Source organism: Prunus persica, chromosome G1 (assembly GCF_000346465.2).
Source record: "Prunus persica cultivar Lovell chromosome G1, Prunus_persica_NCBIv2, whole genome shotgun sequence".
Classification (NCBI taxonomy): domain Eukaryota; kingdom Viridiplantae; phylum Streptophyta; class Magnoliopsida; order Rosales; family Rosaceae; genus Prunus; species Prunus persica.
Genome location: NC_034009.1, coordinates 8,712,888 through 8,733,174, shown reverse-complemented (window position 1 = coordinate 8,733,174; position 20,287 = coordinate 8,712,888). Strand labels below are relative to the sequence as shown.

The window sequence follows — 20,287 nt, the reverse complement described above, 5'->3', positions numbered from 1 at the left end:
GTATAAACTAATGCAACTAAGAGGGTCCTTTTATCTTAATTTTTTTATTAAATAGTCTAGCCGCGCGGCCATACCTAGTTTTAAAATTCTTTTATAGAAATCGTATGGCCGTGCTGCTATACTCGGTTTTTTCATTTTTTTTAAAAAAAACAAAGAAATAGTACAGCCGTCAGGCTATACTTTGTTTTTAATTTTTTGTTAAAAAATTTTACCATCGTGAAGCTATACTTGGTTTTTTCCTAATTTTTTATGAAGCAAACTTACAATACTTGTATTGAACATGTATGTATGTATTTTACATATTGAATACGCGTATTGTTTACAAAATATTTAATAATACACCCAAAATTCACATATTATACACATTATTGAATACAAATAATATATATTAAAATATTTTATTGTGGCTGAACTTTTAACTTGTAATTTGCCAAAATTTTGCAGAAATAAAACATGTACGTATTTTATTCATATAATCGCATGCTATGCCAAATTAATATCTATAAAGTATAAACTAATGCAACTAGGAGGTTCTTTTCATCTTTTTTTTTTTAAAAAATTAAATCGTATAGCCGCACAACTATACTTGGTTTTTATATTCTTTTTATATAAACAGTATAGCCGGACGGCTATACGCGGTTTTTAAATTTTTTTTTTATAAAGAAATAGTATAGCCGGATGGCTATACTTGGTTTTTTCCTAATTTTTAAAAAATAGTACAGCCTCAAATATTTTTAAAAAAAATTGTATAGCCCTCAGGCTATACTTGGTTTTTTACTAATTTTTTAAACAGAAAACATACAATACTCATATGAAACATGTACGTATGTATTTTTCATATTTAATACACGTATTTTTTTTTATAAAATATTCAATAATACTCACAAAATTCACGTAATATACACATATTATTGATTACAAATAATAAATATTAAAATGTTATATAGTGGCCGAACTTCTAATTTGTAATTTGTCAAAATTTTGCCAAATAAAACATGTACGTGTTTTATTCGTATAGTCGCGCGGCGATACAAAATTAATATAAATAAAGTATAAACTAATGTAACTAGGAGGGTCCTTTTTTTTTAATTTTTTTTAAAAAAGAAATAGTATAACTGGACGGCTATACTCGGTTTTTAAAAGAAATAGTGTAGCCGCATGGCGATAATCGGTTTTTCCATTTTTTTTAAAAAATAAATAGTACACCGGTCCAGCTATACTCTTTTTTTATTTTTTTTATTAAAAAATAGTAGAGCTGGTCGGCCACACTCAGATTTGTCCTAATGTTTTAAAAAAGTAAACGTACAATAATCCTGTTGAACATGTACGCACGTATTTTTCATATTTAATACACATTTTTTACAAAATATTCAATAATACACACAAAATTCACATATTATTGATTACAAAGAATATATAGCATGGTTTTTAGAACATCTTGGGCTCTTCCTTAATTCATTGGGATCTTTTGATTTTATTATAAAATAATAAAGAAAACAATGCTAAGCCACTTAAGATTGAGAGAGTACAACAAAGTCAGCAAAACTCCATCATCATATCAAGAAAATAAGTTCTTTTTCTTTTTCTACATCTTTCTCTTGATCATGATTTCGATCTTCTTAATCTATACTACGAAGAGAATCAAATATTTTGATGTGTCAACGAACGAGAGAACAAAAACCATCTTTTACTTTTCTTCTTCCTAATTTTGTAGTACTGAAATAAAAATCAAGGATAATGAAATAGAAACTTAAAAAACTCAACACCATTCACCTTTGATAATACACCATTCACCTTAGAAACTTTCCACTATTAGCACAACTACATTTTTTGTTTAGAAAAACATAGACGTTAACCAACCCAACCATCAAAAAGTAGAGAAATGGACCCATTAAAATTGAAGCATTGCACACGCAAAATTAAACCTGGTACTGAAAATTAAACCTCAATGCAGAATTTGCAAACCAAACATTAATTGCCTGGGAGACGAACACCTAGCAGAATACAATTGCAAAAATAAGAAACAAACTTTGTAAATCCCCGTAGCTCTCGTCATTAAAAAAAATGCCTCTCGCAGGCTTAGAGAGGCTAGTATGTATAGATGATAAAAGAGTCAACCATTAGATTTTGTTTCAAAAAGAAATACTATAGGATAGAATAGAAATGCATGAAGAGTGTGAAAATAGAATCAGCCTTCATCATTGGCCACGTCAACTCCAAATTAAATAAATAAATATTATTTATAAATTTTTTAATTTAAATCAACCGTTAGTTTATGTCCGCCTTTCCCGCACGCTATAAACTGGCGCGGGAGAGGGAGAGAGAGCTCCCACTGGAATCTGAATCTGAATCTGAATTTGGTTCAACCATTAAGGAAGCTGTGACCGGCCGCCCCTCTCCTCAAACCCACACACCTCTCTCTCTCTCTCTCTCTCTCTCTCTCTCTCTCTCTATACCGTAAGTTTTTCATATTTTCTCTTCTTGCATTCTGGATCTGATCATTAGGGAGATCTGTGGCATTCGAAAAAGGATTTGGTGATCAACCTTCCCTTCATAAACAAAATGTATTTCTCTGATTGCAAATTGGGTTGTGTTTGAATTGCATTATATATATATAATGTTTTCTTTCGGTAATCTCTCTATGCAATGAACAATTTCTGGGTTTGTTTGTATCAATGCATGAAATGTGAATGAACCATGATTCTGTTTTCCCTTTGTTTAATAAATTATAATTCAATGGGGTTGTTCTGATATTTTTTGGTTTATTTTTTCTGGTATTTAGAACAAAATGGGGCTGTCTTTCACCAAACTGTTCAGCCGACTGTTTGCTAAGAAAGAGATGCGTATTCTTATGGTGGGTCTTGATGCTTCTGGTAAAACCACCATTTTGTACAAGCTCAAGTTAGGCGAAATTGTGACCACCATCCCTACCATTGGTATGTTTGCACATAATGCTTCTTAATTAATGGATATCAATCAAATGCATATTCTCTTTTACCGAATAAGAAGTTTGCTCCTCTGTGTGATTTAAAGTACTTAGACGTGACCGTCACACTGCCACATGATGTTACTAATTCACAAATTATAATATAGGTGAATAACATGGTTGATATATCATTGATATCTAGTGTATAGTAGTAATAGATAAACCATGTGCACATGGCGGTGTAATTATCCCTAAGGAAGAATTTCTTGATATCTAATAAGTAGAACTTCGGTGAACATTTTTTATTGTTTATGGCAGGATTTAATGTGGAGACTGTGGAATATAAGAACATTAGCTTCACTGTCTGGGATGTTGGGGGTCAAGACAAGGTGAGATACATTATATTCCAAGATTAAGTCCCTCTTAGTCATTTGTCTTACAGAATTGGATTATTTTTTGAAGGGATAAAACTCCATTTCTTGGTTGTATATTTACATGTTTGTTCAGTTCAAATTTAGGATATAAATTGGATTTACTTAGACTAGGTCCTTTTACTATTTCTTTGTGAAGTTGTTCTGAACTTCTTGTTATTGACCTAAAAATAGAGAAGAACTTCTTGTTTGATTGGTGGTTGGTTGGGTTCAGATTCGACCTCTATGGAGACACTACTTCCAGAACACACAAGGGCTGATCTTTGTGATCGACAGCAATGATCGAGATCGTGTTGTTGAAGCCAGAGATGAGATGCACAGGATGTTGAACGAGGTTATTGGGGAGGGCTTTATTTTATTATGATTTAGTGGTCAAGTGTTTGCGTTGAGCCTATCTTGTTTTTATGAGCAGGACGAATTGAGGGAAGCTGTGCTTCTTGTGTTTGCAAACAAGCAAGATCTTCCCAATGCAATGAATGCTGCTGAGATCACAGATAAGCTCAACCTTCATTCTCTTCGGCAACGCCATTGGTACAGTCGATAGACAACTGCCCCTATCGTCATTCTCCCTCCTCTATTTTTCTGCATAGGGCAAATACCTGTTCATTGTTGACACATTTCTGCAGGTACATCCAGAGTACATGCGCCACTTCTGGAGAAGGTTTGTACGAGGGATTGGACTGGCTTTCAAACAACATCACTAGCAAGGCATGTTAAAAGTCTGTCGATCAATGCTTTTGATGAACTAATTTTTGCCTTTTTTACTTGATATTGCAGTAAAATTATTTGATCCACTTTTTTTTCCTATTTCAGGTTTAGAGGACTCTGCAGCCCATTTTTGGATTACATACATTCATGCCATAAATAGATCGCAAGTTTTATTGGTATCATTGTTGCAATAGGAAAAGAATGCCTCTTATTTTGTGTTTATGTTTTGTAACCCTTTACCATGTGTTCAACGCGACTGTTGTCACTTCGGCCAACACACAAGATGAGACTTTACCACCGTGGAGCGGCTTTTTGCAAAAAGATGAGGGGGAAACTCCGTAAGATGTTGGGTTCTCTGGTCTCAATATCTTGCAGGCTTGATTTGTTGAGCAATATTCTTTATAAGTTTGAAATATTTACCTTTTGTTTAAACGAGACACAGTTATCACTTTGCCATGGATTTTACTGATATCCAAAGGGAAACATAAGAAGTCAAATTCTGACAAGTGAGGCCCACAATTTCTCAAAACCATTTCAAACAACACACACCCAAGCAGGTACAGGGGTCAACAATTACCAATCAATTTCAGAAAAAAGATGTTAAAAAAATTACCACTTTTGATCCCTTTCGCATGGAACCTCAACTAGAATGCTGGAAGAATGACCTACATTGAGGGAAAGCATCTAGGAAACTCGAAATCAGTTGTGGCGGGAATGCCTGTCCTTGTATGACAATAGGGTGGTATCTCTCCAGAAGTGACGATACAACTCTTTGTAGATCAATTTCCTCTAGGCAGCCTGCAAAAATCAAAATTTCAGTGAACGAATGCATCTAGAAAACAACAATTAACAGTAATTGCCGTATGCTATCTTGAAGGCAAGGTGAACAGCTAAAACAAAACTTGAACCTTGCTTAAAATCCATTTCCCGGTCTTCATCTTCTATATCACCCTCTTCGATACCTGTGCCATTTTCCAAGGCAAGAGCTGCTTCAGCATACCTATTCAGAAATTCTTCTTCAGTCTCTTCATACTCATCATCCTCTGAATCCTGAGAAAAAAAGGAACCATACTGTCAAGTTTCCCAATATCGGATGCATGAGACAAAAACTCATGGATAAAAAGCCCAACCCCGAACATTATCCATTATTTTTTAAAGTTCTTAACGCTATCATTCTTTTAAATGATGAAAGTAAATTTTCATGAAGGGGATAATCACAGGAATCATAAAAATAGTAGGCAGAGAAACCTATGAAAAAGAATAACATAAGTTGATTGCACCATACATATTAGCCTTCTGTCATTAACAAACAGTTCAGCATGTAGAGAAATTTTCATAGATGACTTCCTGAAATTAGACGATAAAAAAAAAAATGCAAGTTAAACCTGATCATCATCTTCTTCTTCGATTTCATCATCATCATCATCATCCTCAGTTTCTTCTTCTCCGTCTTCTTCCTGCTCTTTCCTCACTTCGTTTAATCGTACAGATGCTTCCATCAGTGAAGTAAAGCATTCCCGTAACAAAGCACCAGATGACTTTCCAAGTACCAACAGCCGTTCAACTACTTCCGCCAGTGCCAGCACTGAGATTCATTGACAGCCATTAGTCATGTCCTCAGTTATGCAATTTATAGGGTTTGAGGAATTTATGTAACACAACAGTAACTAAAATATCATATCAGAGGCTGGAACACATTCTTATTTTCCCCTATTTGTGACCAAGTATAATTAACTACTTTATCACTGCTAAGTGTGGTAGTTGTAAGTTTGTTTGATCATCTCCCTCTCTCAGTGTCGGGCGAAAAAAAAGATAAAACTATTTTCAAACTCCAACAAAACCTTCAACCTCTTCTCTAACCAAAAGTAACAGGATTTTTGACATAAGGACATGAACTTGGTAATACAAAAGATATCTGCGTTAGATTTCAATATCAGAAAGGTAGTCCAAGGGTACAATTCAAGAAAAGGAGAAGTTCTACTTCAGAACCATTCATACCATACCAGTTAATATTGTAAAGAAAGCTCAACTCAAGGTTTCTTGCTTCCTATGGGCCTCTTTTTCCAAGCATTCTAAGGATGTTCCCCTTAGTTTGATCCTTTTAGATTGGTCTGCTAGTTTAGATTAAGCACAACTGATTTCTTTGTCTTTTAGTTGGATGGGTCTGCTATTTTAATCTCATTATAACAGAAATTCGTTTTAAAATAAATAAATAGGCAGGTAGTCTTGGCTAAGAAGTTAAGCTACCATGTACTAACCAATCAACTTTATCTCGGGTTCTGTTGATAGTCCAGGTTTGAAAGAGCTGGTGGAAACAAGTCCGAGGGCAGATACCCAGGTTTCAAAGCCCCCATCTCCATCCTTCTCCAATATACCCTCTACAACTTCAGGATAACATAAATAGCATGATGATATAGCAAGCAGCAAAGGCTTCCAGAGAGGACCAGGCTTGCTTTTAACTTCTCGGAAACGGGAATATGTTGCCTGACAAAATGCAATTGCCAATGACTGCTTCACACCTTCTGTCTCAGACGAGTAACTTGGGACATGTAGTAGTATATGAATACAAGAGCAAGCCTCCCATGTTGCAGAAGGATAGTGTAAAGCGGCCTCGCTTACGAAAGTACCAATGCCTTCTATTATGGAACGTTCAGGAACAGGTGGAGCTGGAGGATATGGCATTCGTCCCACAATAAAATTCTTCAACTCATATTTCCTGTGTAGACTGACAACTCCCGTAATGCACTCAAAGACTGACATATCCTCTGATTCTTCCCAAGCATGCCAGTCGGCAATCAGATAAGCCCAAACTAATAACAACTCTGATACTTTAAGCTCTAGAAGTACATTACTTTCAGTAACAGATAGCATGATGGATTGGAGCAATCTTGATGCAGAATCCAAGCAAGATGGAGGGGGCAGAGCCTCACCTTCCTGACCCTGATAAAAAGAACAGAGAAAATAACATATGTAACAACCTGAAATCCAGAAATGCTTTCCAATGAACAGAGGCACAAGCAGAGCAAATGCAGAGGATGGAGTTTTAATAACCTATTCTTCAATGGCCCAAACCAAAGCCACAAGTTTCAAGAAAGCATATTAAAATATGAAATAGAATATAACAAAAAACACACATGTTCTTTGTCTTTTCATTCAACATAAATCTAACATATTCTAGCTAAGTTTCTTTCCAAAAATTTACTAGAAAATAAAACTAACCAATGAATGCATTGGTGTAAGCCAAGCCTGTTGCAAGAGAGCAGAGAAAGCTCTAGCAATGGTAACTCTGCCTGATACCCACTTTTCACTTGATTCATTCTCCTCAGATTCTTCACCCGTAAAAGTTTCCCAAGACTGGTCCATCACAGCTAAAGTTTCAAAGCCCTTTTCAACCATCTAATATAAACAATGTCAGTTCATCAGTCTTACAACCTTCAGTCATATTCCACTGATAGTTGTAAATGGAACAAATTTTACATTCCAGAGAAAATGATGATTGGTTGGGAATTATATCATCAATGCATGCACCGAAAGGTTCAGGCAAACACAAAATATACAGTGAGCAGTGCATAAAATGGAAAACAAATTGTCAAGAAAACAAAAATTCCATGAAAAAAGCAGTACTAATTTTGTACAGCTTATGATTTCATGGATCAAAATTGGTCAAGCACACAATGATTCAATTTTGATAAAGCTGATTGGTTAACATGTTATTCATAAGGTTAAACAAACTACCAGCCTAGCCATAGGAATCTACACATACTTGAGGCCATGGCTTCAGATCAGAGGGGATGCATTTCGAGATTGCAACAACCAATGTTGAAACAATATAGGGAATATGAAATACAACATTTTCATTTCCTGCCTCCACCACGGAACTGAGAAGCTGAAACAAAATAGAGCTCTCTTCCTCGTTATTGCCAATCCTACCAATGACAACTTGAAGGAGAGGAAGCCACTCAGGCGGTGGGTACTCGTTCTGGAGATAGGACTTAAGATCAGTAAAAACCCATAATATCATTAAATAAGCAACAAGGGATCAACTAAAGGATTGATTTTGTGACCTACATCAAGAAGTCCCATAATAGCCGCAGCAGCAGAAACCCGCACGGGATAACAAGAAATATCCCCACTATCAGGCATAACCAATGCCTTGAGCAATGAGGAATAGACATCCGTACTCATCTCCTGAGAATGAGACCAAATTTTTGAATAGTGGGTCTTACCAAAGAAAAGAATGTGGTTTTCAAGGAAGTATACAGAAAAGTAGGTTAAGAAAACATGATATAGCAGGTGATGCGTAGATAAAAATTTCTCATTTTTAATTGAAGTACAAGCATAGGAGATGGCATGGTAAGAAACAATCTCACTTCAGGTAGACAGGATGCAAGCTCTCCAAGCACCCAGTTTGCAGTGGCAACTAAGTACGGTAGGCTCACTGATAATTTATACAATGGTAACACACGAGTTTGAACCAGAGTAGTTGCGTATGCAGGTTGCTGCTCTCTTAGAAACTGTATCGCAATAAAAGAATTACAAATCTTCAATTGCAGACTCTTATTAGACCACAGGAGACCAATTTAAGAAGAAGCACAGGAGAAAAAACCTTACATCTAACAAGCCACCATATGCCATCAAAACACCAAAATAACTGTGATTGTCATAGTACGAGATCAGAAGAAGAAAAAAAACAGGTGTATAATGAGAGAAAGCATGTACACGTGAAAATTTAAAACAATGATTAGTAGAAGAGGATAAAAATTATTACAATGCACAATGCATAAGGGGGAACATACCAACAAAGAGAGAAGAGAAAGAATTATCAACACAAATGTTGTAGAACTATGAATTTATATAATGTGTTTTTGTACTCACTCATTCTGAATTCTAGTTTGGGATGAATTAACATCAGAAGGAATTGGAAACTTTGACAGAAATGGAAGCACCAATAGTTCTCCAATTGAACAGCGTTGGTTGTTTCTCTTGTTCTTTTCACTTTTTTTACGCTTGGATGACACTGATGAGCCATTAGCAGAAGTCCCCAATTGAGGTCCCTGTAGGCATTAAAACACAAGCTAAAAAATATGCTCTTCAAAATATGTGCCCAGAAATATTTCATCAAGGATCACAAAGGAGCAACCTTTGACACTGAAATAACACCAATTAAATTAATAGCACTTTTTCTGGCTGTAAATAGATCCTCCCTCCAGCCAGAGATTTCTTCCTGTATAAAAAAAAGAGGTGATGTAATTTGTAAAGGTAATTGAAAAGGTGAATGAATCACGTATACGATCATTATAAGCTTCCCATACAATGTCAGATGGAAGATTTTTTCGTATGTACTCATCGGCATCTTCTTCCCACTCTGAGGTATCCTACTTGAAAACATTGCCAGATAGGGAATTAGTTCGTTCAACTTCTAGCTTAAATCATTTTTAATATATATATGTTTCCCTTCTTTTTTTTCATACTGAAAGTTTACCTTTTCATTCATTACCAATGCTTGAAAGATTGCAGAGTCCAACAGATATGAAAAATGTGGGGATACTAATCTCCATCCCTGATTTACAATTTAAAAAGAGTACATTAAAGAAAGAGCAAATGGAACTTGAGGAATATCCAAAGGTCCACTTCCTAACCAAGACATTTGGCAGAATTTCCTTGATCTTTATTCACTAAAATATCCCATGATAGAATAAAGCGTCTAGGGTAAATATTCCATGGTAAAATTTACAAATTAGGAAACTTACTGGCCCTGTTTCAAGAACATGTGAAATCATATCAAAGGCTAATGAAAGAATCCTCTCAGATAAAAAATCCAGCCTCTGCATACAGAATAGTACTTTTTTAGTTCTAACATGACAAGAAAATCAGCAAAATGGTGAGTATTAGGGGTATTAAAATTCAGTAAGCGCGAAACTCTAAGTTTAGAATCACACATAATAAAATGTCAACCTCGACAAAATAAAACAATAAACTAAAAATGGATGAAAAGAAAGATAAAAGTCAGAAAGCCAGAATAAGAAAGTCAAAAAACTTGGATAACAGACTTAGCAGTGAGAATCTGGAACACCACAAGCGTCGCTACTGTGCATGCTGACTGTGAAATGATGAATAATTAACAAATTCAAATACAAAACTTACACCAACATCTTTGCTATATTTGACTATGTTCAAAACACATTTTATCATGTCTGGCATCAACCTGAAAAAATAAAGGAATGTAAAACATAAAGACCCACCACAATGACTTTAATATAATCAAATTCAATTCAACATTGCTTTATTACTTATCAGAATGCTTCCGATGTCGAGTAATGAGAGTGCAGAAAATGAGCAAACTTCTTTTCCCAGTCTTCAACCTCATCAGGTACCCATTTTGTGGAGTAACCAAGCAATCAAAACTCAAAGATCCAAGAATGGCAATTAGATCATGACAAAATGAAGGTAGTAGAGGCACTAAAGCAGATGGCATATGCGACCTCACCTATGAAAATAGCAATGCTTCAAAAAACAATAAAAAAGTGGAGGGGGAATGAAGGTACTGAGCAAGATAAATTTTTATGAATGCCCCATTATCATAAAGAAGATTTTTTACTTACAGTAAAATATATGCATTTGCAGACAACCAGAAGGACATTCTCTGTTTCCACATTTGTTGTGCCATGAGTACCCAAAGCCTATTTGATACAATATAGAATCCATTATTGTAAGGTCATAAAATACTAGAAAGGGGGTTAAGGAAATGAGGGTAAGGAAGCGTAAAGACAACAACCTTTTCAACAAAATGATGGAATGCAGTTAACAAGGGCACAAGAATGTCCTTTGCAATTAGCTCTAGCTGTGGCGGTATTGGCTCCTTGGCAACTTTAGGGTTCAAAAAATACTGCCAGAAAAAGTTTGGGCATAAACTACTTAACCAAGTTAGTTTCCCTCGGGGATATAACATATATTAGTGAAACTGAAAAATAGGAGAAATAGAAATAAAATCTGTAGACAACCAGATAAATGTAACTATATGATACCAGGGTACGAGGTTAGCATAGAGATATCAGCAACACGATTTCATATCAAGCAAAAAGAAAATTAACTATGTTGAATTATGCATGGGAAGGTACCAAGTACCTGAAAAGGTCTAAGGAGTGTCTGAAGAATCGTAAGGGCATTAATGGTGTTCCATTGGGAGTTTGCACCATTGTTAATTAAGTTACTATTTTGAATAGCTGACCGCAGATCAGGTACTAATTCGGGCCACGAATTCTGCTTAACAAACTCAGCAACAACAACGATCCGGAACTGCGGGCCAATAAATTAAAGCAAAGCTTATATATCACACGCTTGGTACTAAAAATTAAGCTGTTGCACTTAGAAAAATGCATACCACTTCAACCAAAATTTTGACAACTGATTGTTCGGACTGCAGCAAAGCTCGCAAGAGCTGGTCCTTGAACTCCTTGCTGACGTTTGATTTTGAATTCGGATTATCACAGTCGACATTTCGCCTAGTGAAGTTTTTCAGGTATGCAGCCGCAGCAACTTTCTGACCTTGATCTTGACCGCCTGGTGTTGAGGTAGCACACAAATTGACATGAATTTTTTAAAGTAGTTCGATAAAACATAGAAAAACATCAAAGAAACTATACGGAGCATCAGAAACCATAAACCACACAAAATCAGCTTAGCTCATGATTTGTAAGCTTAATTACCGGTGGAGATGGAGAGGAGATAGTAAGGGAATTGGGGGAGCTGAGAGAGGCGATCGAGAGCTTCGGTCGCTGTGCGGACGGCGCTGCAATCGTGACTGAGAGTCTCGTTCAGCAGCTGAGCGATTTGAGCTGCGACCTCCATAGCTAATTTCTTTGTGGCAGAAACCCTAATTTCAGCGAGCACAGCTGCGAAAAAGAGTGAGGGAGTGACAGCGAAAGTTTATTGCGCGGGAAAGGAAATAAACAAACATCATTATATTCGCGAAAATGTAAATTAATTACCGAAAAATGAAAGGCGTGAACTAAGAAATAATGAACAATTTATTTCGGTCCATAATTTCAAATTAAATGTTAAAAACATATGGAGATGCGGGGTATCGAACCCCGTACCTCTCGCATGCAAAGCGAGCGCTCTACCATGTGAGCTACATCCCCATTGGTAAAGTCTTTGAATATTACTATATTTATATTAAGAAGAAATAAACTAATAGAAAAGGCGACAAGTCACCTTTAGCTACTATAGTTCGTTAGTCGCCATAGTTTTAATTTTATACCACTAATTTTAAATCCGAACAATTTAAAACACATTACAAATTTAGTCAAATTTCTTCCGATTTCATTACAATTTAAGCATAATATTTGACATAATTTGTAACTTGTTTTTAAATTACTCAAATTTAAAACTGCAAAAATAAAATCGACAAAATTAAAATAATAAAGGCAATCGATAGAGCACGGGGAAAAGGATAGCTATGTGTTGAAACCCAGAAAACAAATGGCCACGTCCACTTCATGCAGAAGACACGTGGCAGAATCCCACGACCAATGATATGGAGCCAAGCCAACTGCCGCAACTCCCTAGCCACGTTCTCTGCATGCAACAGGCCCACGCACTCTTTATATACTTTGTCTATATGCTTACCTGACCCCCACAGGGAAAAAAACAAATCCATTACAAACAGAGTGCTGCGAAAATGCCTGGCCTAACCATCGGAGACACACTCCCGAACATTGAAGCTGAGAGCACCCATGGAAAGATCAAGCTTCACGACTACATCGGCGATAGCTGGGCCATCGTTTTCTCTCACCCGGGTACGTATAATTAGCGCTAATACCATAATTAATGATTTATTTTAGTTTAATTATGTGCTAATTAATTTGCTTGCATGTAACATATGTGTAGGCGATTTTACGCCGGTGTGCACGACTGAGCTCGGGAAGATGGCCGAATACGCTATGCAATTTCAAGAGAGAGGGGTGAAGCTTGTGGGTTTGTCCTGCAGTGACGTCCAGTCACACCTTGAGTATATCAAGGACATCGAAGCCTTCAGCACCGTCAGTTTCCAATTAAGTGTTCGATTTTACTTGACCGATTGATAAATGTTCAATTGTTAGGGTTTTGACATTTCTTCTGGTTTTTTATGGGCTGCATGCAGTGCGGGCGCAAAGTGGAGTATCCGATTCTGGCAGATCCGACCCGAGAGATCATCAAGCAACTTAACATGGTGGACCCTGACATGAAGGACTCATCAGGAAACCCGGTTCCGTCTCGTGCCCTTCATATTGTGGGCCCTGACAAGAAGGTAGGGTGTGACCCAGTTGATTAATTTTGTGCAAATTAGTATATTTCGAGGTTCGTTGCCTAAGAAATTTGTTGTTTATTATAGGTGAAGTTGAGCTTTCTGTACCCCGCGACCACAGGGCGGAACATGGACGAGGTGCTGAGGGTCCTGGAGTCCATGCAGATGGCGAGCAAGAAGAAGATCGCAACCCCGGCGAACTGGAAGCCGGGCGAGCCGGTGGTCATATCTCCTTCTGTGTCTCAGGAGGAGGCTAAAAAAATGTTCCCTCAGGGCTACAAGACCATGGACCTGCCATCCAAGAAGGAGTACCTGCGTTTTACTACTGTTTGATTTTAATTATGAACCCTAATCTAAAAAGTCTCAACAAGTAATATACGTATGTGTCTTTTGTGTTTTGTGACTAGTAGTAGCGAGCGTCTAAATATGTAGTGCCTATGTGTGCCAAATCTATGTGATATATATAGGCTTTTTATCAAAAATGGTAATTCAGGTTTACGTGTAAATCAAATTATCATGAATCGTCCTTCAAGTTTTCTGTGACGCTAATAGTCCTTCAGGTTATCATCTACCTATTAAAATGGTCCTTCAAGTTAATTTTTGTCAAAACTGACATTTAAAAAATCACTACCCATTCGACAAACCCAACCCTCAAAACTCTTTCCCTTCATTTCCTCTTGGGTCCTTTCTGTGAGAAATTTAATATTATATTTAATATTAATTTTCTATTTAAATGGAAATTAATAAAATTCATTGGATTAAAGACATGACCCTTGGGTATAGACATCTTCAATTGGGAGGTGACAACTCTTCAAACTAAGGGATACATTGTTTAAGGTGACAACTCTTCAAGACCAAAGGATGCACTGTTTGCCTTTTCAGATTGGGATACTTTTTTGAAAAGGATATTTCATCATCTATAAATAGAGCAATCCTCCTGCAGTTTTATTCATTCAATCAATTCTCTAGATACATATCCTGGGAGGTGAACGCTAATGAACCATAAGCACCAGTGTGGGGCGTAATTCTTCTTAAGGTCAGAGTGTCCAACACTTGCCTCGACTCAATTAAGGTTCTTTTAATTACATACTACTGTTGTAAAAATTTTGTTTGTAGTGTTTATTTGTTTATTTTATAGCAATTTAGCACTATTATTTCCAACAATCTTAAGACGAATTAATTATGGTGTAGTTGCTATATTTTAATTGTTTGTTTTGTTAACCGTTGCATCTATTTCACTAGTTGGTAAATTCATGGTCAACATATGAAGAATAAACTTGAATCAAGTGGGTTGTAAAATTTTTTTTTCAATCTAAAATTATGTATGCATGTTGGACCATTTCCTGTATATATAAAATGAAGCCATTGTGTCTGGACGTGATCCAACTAGAAATTTGATTTTCAGTTTCTAACGGTTATAGGCTTTTAAATCCATTTGTTGGGCTTCTGATTGTTCATATAAATTTTGCATTCATAAATGATGCATGGATTCTGCAGATCAAATACATTAAGAAGCATATAGTGCTTGTTTCTAGTTACTTATATAAACGTATGTATATGAACCATTGGGTTGACATCAAGATACGCAATTGATATATTGGATTGCATATAGAAAGATTGCAAATATTTGGTTTTTGCAAATTTTCCTAAAGAGGGAAAACATGTCAGTGTATTATCTATATTTGACAAACACAATTGACGAATACTTCCAAGAAGAGAAGTAGTGTTGAAATGACCAGAAGCATGTATTTCTCCGTCTTACAAAGACAACAACTGAAATGTGGGGATAAAGCCCTATTTTGTAGAATTAAGTTTCTAATTATGAGGCTTCAAACTACAATGGTCTGTATGAAAGGGAAAATTTCCATTAAAAGGAAATGATGAGTAAAGTGGCTTCGAAATTTCCTAAAGGATATTCATATGTGTAACAAAATTACACAAATGTTGAGAATCCGAAAATGTGGGGGTCTATTGCAAAATTGCACTAGACGTAATATGCAAAGTTTAAGGTATGAAATTTCATTGGTAGTTTAATAGCAACCACAATTGTAAGAGAATTGTGGGGGTGGCTTAACTATCTTTGTAATCTCATATTTGTGTAAGAATGGAAAAGTACTTTGCTCTTTAAAAGAGAAGAATAATGTTTATTTTAAGGTATAAAAAGGTTGAAGACCCTACAAATACCTTAAATGTGGGGGAAGTCCACCGAAGAGTTGGCAAATTACTTAGTAATTCCCAACAAAACACATGGAGGAATTTTTTGAAAACAACTACTCTCGAATGAATATAATTTCATAAGATGGAATGTGCACACCATCAGTTCATAGTCAACCTAGTGGATCCAATATTTAAAGGTCAGACTAGAGAGTTAGTTGATCATCGAGGGGAATGAGAGTATAAGCCTAAATATTTAAAGTCTCCATAGTGGATACCCAACCTAGCTGACTGGAGATCCCAAGATCTAGGTTCAAAAGGGACAACCAAATTATGGATGACTAAGTAGTAGCACTGCTGAGATTACATCTCCTACCCATATCCTATGATGAAACAGTGCTGCCTGTAGCGTGTTTTAGGGTAATCTTTGATTTTAATGATTCCTATAGCTTGGAAATCCGAGTGGGATAGTGCATGATACTCTTAATAGGAAGCACCTATGTGAGTGTGAAATGAGGCCGTTTCTATGAGAATTTTTTAAGGCTTGAATTCTCTAAAGCTCTCATGAATACCAGGAATTGCTCAGGGCCAAAACGAGCACAACCGATCAAACCAAATATGTTTAGGAGGATATTGTGTGAGTGCTATTGTCTGGGTTTACACAAACGGCTGAACAGTTCAAGACATCACGTTCACTGATTAGCCAAGTAAATCCGATAGTACTTCACTATGGAAGGTTCAAAGCCAAAAGCTACCTATCCAGATGCCATATTCTTCTAATAGGAACTCTCTCTAAGTCTGCATTATCATTTGCATATTGTTGAAACTAATTTCCATTCATGTGGGGGATTGTGAGAAATTTAATATTATATTTAATATTAATTTTCTATTTGAATGGAAATTAATAAAATCCATTGGGTTAAAGACATGACCCTTGGGTAAAGACATCTTCAATTGGGGGGTGACAACTCTTCAAACTAAGGGATACATTGTTTGGGGTGACAACTCTTCAAGACCAAAGGATGCACTGTTTGCCTTTTCAGATTGGGATACCTTTTTGGAAAGGATATTTCATCATCTATAAATAGAGCAATCCTCCTGCAGTTTTATTCATTCAATCAATTCTCTAGATACATACTTTCATATATAGAGAGCATTAGAGTTTGCATAAAGAGAGTTTCCTGCATAATTTTGGTTCAAAGTTCCTTGTGAATTGTAGTGCTTCTTTCATAAGGAGGGAAGTCGTTGTATCCTGGGAGGCGAACGCTAGTGAACCATAAGCACCAGTGTGGGGCGTAATTCTTCTTAAGGTCAGAGTGTCCAACACTTGCCTCGACTCAATTAAGGTTCTTTTAATTACATACTACTGTTGTAAAAATTTGTTTTGTTTGTAGTGTTTATTTGTTTATTTTATAGCAATTTAGCACTATTATTTCCAACACTTTCATTTTGGTGCCTCTGTAGTATATAACCAATCTTGAAATTTTGAAAACTAAAATTCTAAAGAAATTGAAACAATTCAAGCTCAAGCAAAAAGTTATACAATAATTACAGATGATGCATGAAATCCCCATATGATTTCATATGTGCATGAGAGAGAGAGAGAGAGAGAGAGAGAGAGAGAGAGAGAGCAATGGCGCTAGATACATCATGAAGGCCACGATGTTACCTGTGAAAATGAAAAACAGAGGAAGAGAGAGGGAGAGAGAGAGAATTTAGAATTGAAAACCAAGTGAAAATTGAAGAAAAAGGAACCCAATTATTAATACAGGGGGGTGTGGGGGATTGGTTAGAGGAGGTAGAAGAACTAAGTAGCTAGGGTACCTAGAATGCCAAAAACAAAGGCCAAGAGGAAAGCATCAGGGGCTGCCATTCTGGGAGTGAAGCTCTTTCAACTAAGGAGTGTGTGAGGATTTGGGGCACTCCAAAGAATCAATGAGCTTGCTCTAATTGTTGCATTGTGTGCCTTTATATAGGAGAGCAGAATGGGACAAAAGAAAATGAAAAAAAAAGAAAGAAACATAGTTGAGCTAGCTATATTTGATGTCTTAAGCTTACTCTACTGTGTCTTCTTCTTTTTACACGTGTTTTTCTTCCCCTAGGTAATCATAATGAATGAGGACAACTACAAGCAATTAGCCACAATATTAAGACACTGTAAAAGCTTAGCTTGGTACTGAAGGGTAACCATAATTAGGTGTGAATAAATTGCCAGACACATTGAGATTTGCAGCTATAAATGAAGTCTTAGTCATCCTCTGTTCCGTACTGGATGTTGAACCACATCAGTACTCAAAAAACTATTGAGGACTCTGTATTTGATAATGAATTTGCAGGACTTCTTCTATATTTCATATCGATCCATGAGCATGAGTTTAGTCTTTCTTTGGAGTTCTCCATTGTTGGTCTTTCTCTTGAGCTTGGATTGTTTCAATTTCTTTAGAATTTACTTTTCAAGATTGGTTATATACTACAGGGGCGCCAAAATGGAAGGACCCATGAGGAAATGGAGGTAAAGAGTTTTGAGGGTTGGGTTTGGTCGAATGGGCACTGATTTTTTTAATGTTAGTTTTGACAGAAATAAATTAGAAGGACCATTTTGATGGGTAGATGATAACCTAAGAACTATTAGTGTAACAAAAAAATCTGAAGGACGATTCGTTATAATTTTGTAAACCTGAAGGATCATTTGTGATAAATATAAAATATAAAAAAATAAAAAACCTATATATTATGTGTGGACCAACCATCTATGTGTTGAGAACTTGAGTTTTATTTGGGTTTTTTTTTTTTTTTTTTTGGGTTCTATGGTGGTTGAAATTTCTGGTATTGCGTGTGAACACTATTGGTCTTAGGCGTAAACGTGCAACAATTGGGCCAAGTTCGAAGGATTTTGGATGCCTTAATAAAATACAACTGAGAAATTTTAGACATTGAAATAACAAGTATTTGCCTGTAGCATTTAACAAAAGCGGGGATAGCTCAGTTGGGTGAGCGTCAGACTGAAGATCTGAAGGTCAGGTGTTCGATCCACCTTCACCGCATTTTAAGTGCTCTTTTTTATTTATTTTTACTTTAGACCTGAAAGTGCATTCACTATGATATGGTACTCTTTTATTTATTTAAGACCTGAAAGTGCATTCGTTCAAGGATGAAAATATCAACTGTCCATATAGTATCTGAGTTCAAAATTTACGTATATTTTGTGAATCTATTGATATACTTTCATAATTGACGAAGAACACATATTAACGTGGAGCAATGATGAAAGAAAATCAAAAAGTCCGCTATGAAAGATGAGAGAAATCTCAAAGGTTTATTGAATAAAATATAAAAAGTTAACCCTAGGCACCAAGTCCTAGGTATATAAGAAACCCTAAATACTATCTCAACCTTAGCATAGTTGGAAATCTCAAAAGAATTTGGCCTAAAAACATGGAATTTTGAAGTAAAATTTGCATGAAAAGCATGAAAATAAATTTTATAGTAGAATGGATTTTTATGTTGGTATGATATTAGAAAGGATAAACTATGCAATTACAATTTAGATAAGTGCAAAGGCATTTAACAAAGTTGTCGCGATTTTCCATGACAGTTGCCACTCGTAATTTATAAGAGATTGTCGAATTTGTCTCCATCATTATTTTGAAGCTGTCATCCCGGATTTGTTGGGGCTGCTTGGGTTTGTACGAGGCATAATTAAAAAACTGACACGTGCCCTTACCAAAATTGAGAATAGGGCAACCAAAATTGCATTTGGCCGCGAATTCATTGAACAGTGTCGAAATATTTTGGTGACTCTTTGAAAAGCTTTTGTCGCCAATCAGTTGGTTGAAGTCTTAACCTATGCATAAATCTCACAAAAATTTTGGTGACGGAATTACAAAATTTCCTCACTAATAACACTATGGGGTGACCAAAGCTGCGTTGGTCGCCAAAACTTTAGTCGAAGAAAAAGTTTTTTCTTGTAGTGAGTGTGCATTTTACATAAACAAAGAGCTCCTATGAGGTTCAAACAATGACGAGAGCAACCATCTAGTCATACCAAGTCATTGCAACCTTTAATTTGTGTGACAACTAGATTATTATTTGGTTGATGGCTCTAAAGTTAAGTGCCATTATTTGGGTTTTTTGGTAGAATCTTTGCATTATTTTGGGGTTTTTTGTATTGGTCCTTTTGCTGGGATCTTCAATTACATTGAAAATTGAAGAAAAATTTATGGGTATGGTATCAAGAAATTATGGGTATGGGTTTGGAAAATGCTCATAGGAAGTGGTCCAAGTAATCCTCGTAGGAAGGTAAATGCTTTGAATGAAATGTCTAACAAATTTGGACTTATGGCTGAAGCCGTAGCCGGAATGGCACCTCAACTTGCAGGTTTGGTTAATGTTCTTTCAACGGAGAAGGATCTTGCTGATATGCAAGCTAAACTTGGTGGTGAATTGAGGAAAATAGAATTCCTAACTCCTTTGCAAGTATTTCGTATCACCAATATTTTAGCCAAAGAGCACGATTTGCTGAGGGTCTTCTTTACCATGACTGATGAAGAAAAAAAAGATTATGTATTTAATCTTATGGAGCATGGCTTATAGTGATTGCGATTGATGAGTAATGGGTGAATGACTTTTGTGGAGATTATATATCTCTTCTTTTGGTAGTTTGACTATTTTGTATTTAATCGTATGAAGATTATGCAAATTATTATTATTTGATTATTTACTAGTTACGTAGGTGAAAGATAAATATTTATTGGAGTTTATTTTGTGAATTTTATTTGCTTA

At 35.9% G+C, this 20,287-nt stretch overlaps 3 protein-coding genes and 2 non-coding genes across 5 annotated transcripts; 3 read left to right on the top strand and 2 right to left on the bottom strand.

Annotated features, from left to right (window-relative positions):
- On the top strand, positions 2,338–4,392 carry LOC18791808 (ADP-ribosylation factor). The gene is made up of 7 exons (XM_007224132.2): positions 2,338–2,457; positions 2,783–2,936; positions 3,245–3,315; positions 3,572–3,691; positions 3,770–3,888; positions 3,984–4,065; positions 4,171–4,392. Exons 2-7 carry the CDS (start codon positions 2,789–2,791, stop codon positions 4,174–4,176), a joined length of 546 nt encoding a protein of 181 aa, XP_007224194.2. The 5' UTR covers positions 2,338–2,457; positions 2,783–2,788; the 3' UTR covers positions 4,177–4,392.
- On the bottom strand, positions 4,508–12,040 carry LOC18790368 (importin beta-like SAD2 homolog). Its single transcript, XM_007225353.2, has 21 exons — positions 11,772–12,040; positions 11,447–11,625; positions 11,191–11,361; positions 10,841–10,951; positions 10,668–10,745; positions 10,356–10,552; positions 10,210–10,270; positions 9,816–9,890; positions 9,548–9,625; positions 9,378–9,440; positions 9,206–9,289; positions 8,941–9,119; positions 8,677–8,716; positions 8,436–8,579; positions 8,134–8,253; positions 7,829–8,044; positions 7,285–7,461; positions 6,324–7,005; positions 5,451–5,650; positions 4,974–5,115; positions 4,508–4,863 (listed from the first exon to the last, which is right to left on the bottom strand). Exons 1-21 carry the CDS (start codon positions 11,911–11,913, stop codon positions 4,706–4,708), a joined length of 3,297 nt encoding a protein of 1,098 aa, XP_007225415.1. The 5' UTR covers positions 11,914–12,040; the 3' UTR covers positions 4,508–4,705.
- Positions 12,134–12,206, bottom strand: TRNAA-UGC. The gene has a single exon. It is a non-coding gene; the product is annotated as a tRNA-Ala (tRNA).
- Positions 12,708–13,868, top strand: LOC18790191 (1-Cys peroxiredoxin). The gene is made up of 4 exons (XM_007223897.2): positions 12,708–12,863; positions 12,955–13,106; positions 13,208–13,354; positions 13,439–13,868. Exons 1-4 carry the CDS (start codon positions 12,746–12,748, stop codon positions 13,682–13,684), a joined length of 663 nt encoding a protein of 220 aa, XP_007223959.1. The 5' UTR covers positions 12,708–12,745; the 3' UTR covers positions 13,685–13,868.
- TRNAF-GAA lies at positions 18,477–18,549 on the top strand. The gene has a single exon. It is a non-coding gene; the product is annotated as a tRNA-Phe (tRNA).